The sequence below is a fragment of the Cariama cristata genome, unplaced genomic scaffold (assembly GCF_000690535.1).
Source record: "Cariama cristata isolate BGI_N322 unplaced genomic scaffold, ASM69053v1 scaffold873, whole genome shotgun sequence".
In the NCBI taxonomy this organism is placed as follows: Eukaryota; Metazoa; Chordata; class Aves; order Cariamiformes; family Cariamidae; genus Cariama; species Cariama cristata.
Window position 1 is genome coordinate 17612 of NW_009607560.1, and position 3207 is coordinate 20818.

At 48.3% G+C, this 3207-nt stretch overlaps 1 protein-coding gene across 1 annotated transcript in view; it reads right to left on the reverse strand.

The window, feature by feature from the left end:
* The window catches only part of ADPRHL1 (ADP-ribosylhydrolase like 1), a gene marked incomplete at its 3' end in the record, with an annotated part of 16938 nt that extends 14406 nt beyond the window's left edge, over nucleotides 1–2532 (reverse strand). The window contains exon 1 of the mRNA XM_009696755.1: nucleotides 2015–2532. Coding sequence (XP_009695057.1) covers nucleotides 2015–2228 — 214 coding nt within the window. The remainder of the gene's footprint in view (nucleotides 1–2014) is intronic.
* Between the last annotated feature and the right edge of the window lie 675 nt (nucleotides 2533–3207).

Below are 3207 nucleotides of genomic sequence, written 5' to 3' on the forward strand. Positions count from 1 at the left end.
TATCCTTCTTTGTTGGATCGACTTTCGCTCTGGGCACGTGGGGGATTTGGGGAGCACCAGCTCAGTCTGCAGCAGCTCCCGCAGCCAGCCCAGCCCGGAGCATCCGCGGGTACCTGCGGGAACGCACCCAGGGGATGCTGCCGGGGGGCAGCCAGCTGAACGGGGCAGTGAGGGGCGGGAAGAGTTTTATTGCTTATTCCTCCTCCTTTTTTCCTTTTTTGTTTTTGGTGGGTTTTTTTGTTTGTTTTTTTTTTGGCTGGTGATGTTCCAGACACCCAATATATTCTGTAAAATCTCAGTCTCTGCAGTAGTGAGGGCTTCCCTCTGAGGAAGGCAGGTCCCTGGGGGCTGGTGGCAGCTGCCTTCAGCCTCACAGACCCACGTTCATCCTCTTTAGCTTCACTCTGTTGACTTGGGTGATTTGGCACGCGGGCTGGGCCGTGAGCAAGCCCGGTGGCTTTTTCGTGTTCCCCTTGCCAGGAGGAGACACTGCTGCGGGCAGGAGCGGTTGGGCTTCCCTTGTGGGAGGCAGAGAGAAGGACGTGTTTTCCCTCATTTGCCAACGTTACAATGAAAAGAAGATTTCTTACTAAAATCCCCCACTCCAGCTTATTTTTTTCTCACCAGCCCATAAAAGCACCTTTTTAAAAAGCTTGTCTGATCCGGCCAAAGAACGGAGAGCGTAGGATAAACACAGCCGATGGGAATTAGAGCTGAGACTTTTTTCTTTAGAGCCACAGTGCTCTATTTAAGAAATAAGATTTGTTATTTTACTGTTAGTCTAACTGGCTTGATTACCCAGAAGTTGTGGCTTTAGAGAGCTCAATAAGCAAGAGACATTTGATACGTATTTAATCATAGCCTATATTCAGAAATATGTTAGTCATCTTTTTTCTTGATAGGCTGACACCTTGCCCTTATCTTTAGGGTATTAGCTACCCCTGAAACCATTGGCCAGCTAACAGCCAAGTATGAAGTGTCCAACACACTCCTCAACTGATCTCTACCTACTAAATTTAGAGCCGGTTGGAAGCAGGCGGATAAAACAGTGAAACAAAAGCACAAGGGAAATTTCATTGACGTGAAGGGTACTCAGCTACGTTGTGAGCTTCTGCTACTGTTAGTTATCCAGAGTTATGGGGTTTAGGAAAAATTAGGAATATTTTTACAAAGATTTAAAAAATTGATTCATTCTGAAGAGGCAAAATATTGCTGAACGGCCACTGTCTTCTGGGGTGCTTCTGACAATGATCTTGACGGCCTCAGAAAGCTCTGGTTCGATGGGTAAGGTGCAGATACAAGGATCGTCGTGTCTTACAAAAGACTATTCCTGCCTTAAGAAAAACCAAATGCTCTCTCTCAAACTATTGTGATTTTAGAAGACAGACATTGATAACTTCCACTATTCTGATGGACTTTGTTATAACCGTAGTACGTGAGAATGTGTTTCGGACTAAAGACACAGAGCTCTCTTTATGAAGCAAATCGTTCCTTTCCTGGCCGTGCAGTCAGACCTTTGCCCGAGGGCCAGCGCAGAGGAGACAGGGCCAGTGATTTCAGCCTGAAAGGGGTATCGAGGTGACTGCTCCAGCCTGGAGGTCTGGGCACAAACATGCTAAAAAATGCACTTAGGAAAGCTCTTACCTTCCGCAGAGAATCTCCAGGGGCTGTGTTATTCCCTGATGGATTCCAGCCCACAGATTATCTACCTGGCAATTTTTTTTGTTATGCTGGACATGCAGTATTTTAGTCTTTAAGCTTTAACCGACTGTACAAACCTAGGGGAAATCTAGGGAGAGCCCCTCCACACCCAAGGAATGAAAACTCCCCAGTTTGCGTGGCGGTGGCAGGATTATGGTCACGGAGGAGACAAGCTAACGCACATCACCCTTCACATCAGCAGCCCCGCTGACACGCTTTCTCATCACTTCCCCGGCACTCAGGCTTATTCTAAGACCAAGCTCGACGGTTTTGTGCTGTTCCAGACTGCGTCCGCTCGTCCCGCCGTACCTACCTGTGACGAGAGCCTCTGCCGTAGCCATGTGCATGAGCGTGTTGTCACTTACGGGCCACTTGTCGGGAGAGAGCACCAGGTTCTCGAGCCCCCCGATCTCCTTCAGCTCCTGCTGGATTTTGGCACCTAAGGCGTTATTTTCTCGGGAGAAATTGCGATAACCGAGAGCATCCCCTACCCCAGCCAGCACAAGCGCAGCCTTAAATTTATCCATCCCCGAGACACTTTCCGCTTTGCTTTTGTCCGAGACAGCCACCGAATCTTGATCTTCCTTTGTTCCTTTGCCTTCGGCTCAGCTCCCCCGACACTTTATATCAGCCATTGTGTCACACCGCCAGCGCTCTCTATAAGGCAAGGACTTCCTTTTCGGGCTCTGCTGATGCTCTCTCTTGTCCGGGACCCGACGGAGAGGAAATATTTCATAACCCAGGGATTTTGCAGGGGCTTTGTTCAATGAAACCGCGCGAGTGGACCCACAAAGCGAAGTGCAAAAGCCTCGTTTCTGCAACCCAGCGTAAAGCAAGCCAGGAAATCCTCAGCCCGACCCAGCCTAAGTAACTCTACACCCAGGAAAACAGATGCCTCCACAGGGGTGTTTATTTATTTAATAACTTGTAAATTAATATATTTTCCTGCCCTTTTCTGATACGCTGGAGTCAGCCCCCCTTTCAGGGACCGGTCAGAGGAAAGCCTTGATAAAAGCAGTTTCCAGACTCCGTAAACACTGGGATGAGGGGTTAGGCAGTAAGAAATGCAGCCAAACGCAGACGACCTCTCCCATTTCTAATTACGCCCTACGGTGATATTTTGCCAACAGCTTTCTTGCTCTGTTCCACCCAGTACAAGGATGTTTTGCAAATTCACTGCACCCCTGGATAAACACTGAGCAAAGCACCAACTTCACTCCCACGCCTCTTACTCCCCGGCAAAGAGTAATTTTTTTTCCTAAGGCCGAGCTCAAGGGCAGCCCACATTTGGGCTCTGGAAGGAAACTATTTTGGAAGGTGTATTTGAATGGCATCCTGTGAGTCTAAGAATCATAGAATCATAGAATCATAGAATCACTATGGTTGGAAGAGACCTCAAAGGTCATCAAGTCCAACCGTATACCTGACGCCACCCTGTCCACTAAACCATGTCTTGAAGTGCCACATCTAAACGTTTTTTGAACATCTCCAGGGACGATGACTCCA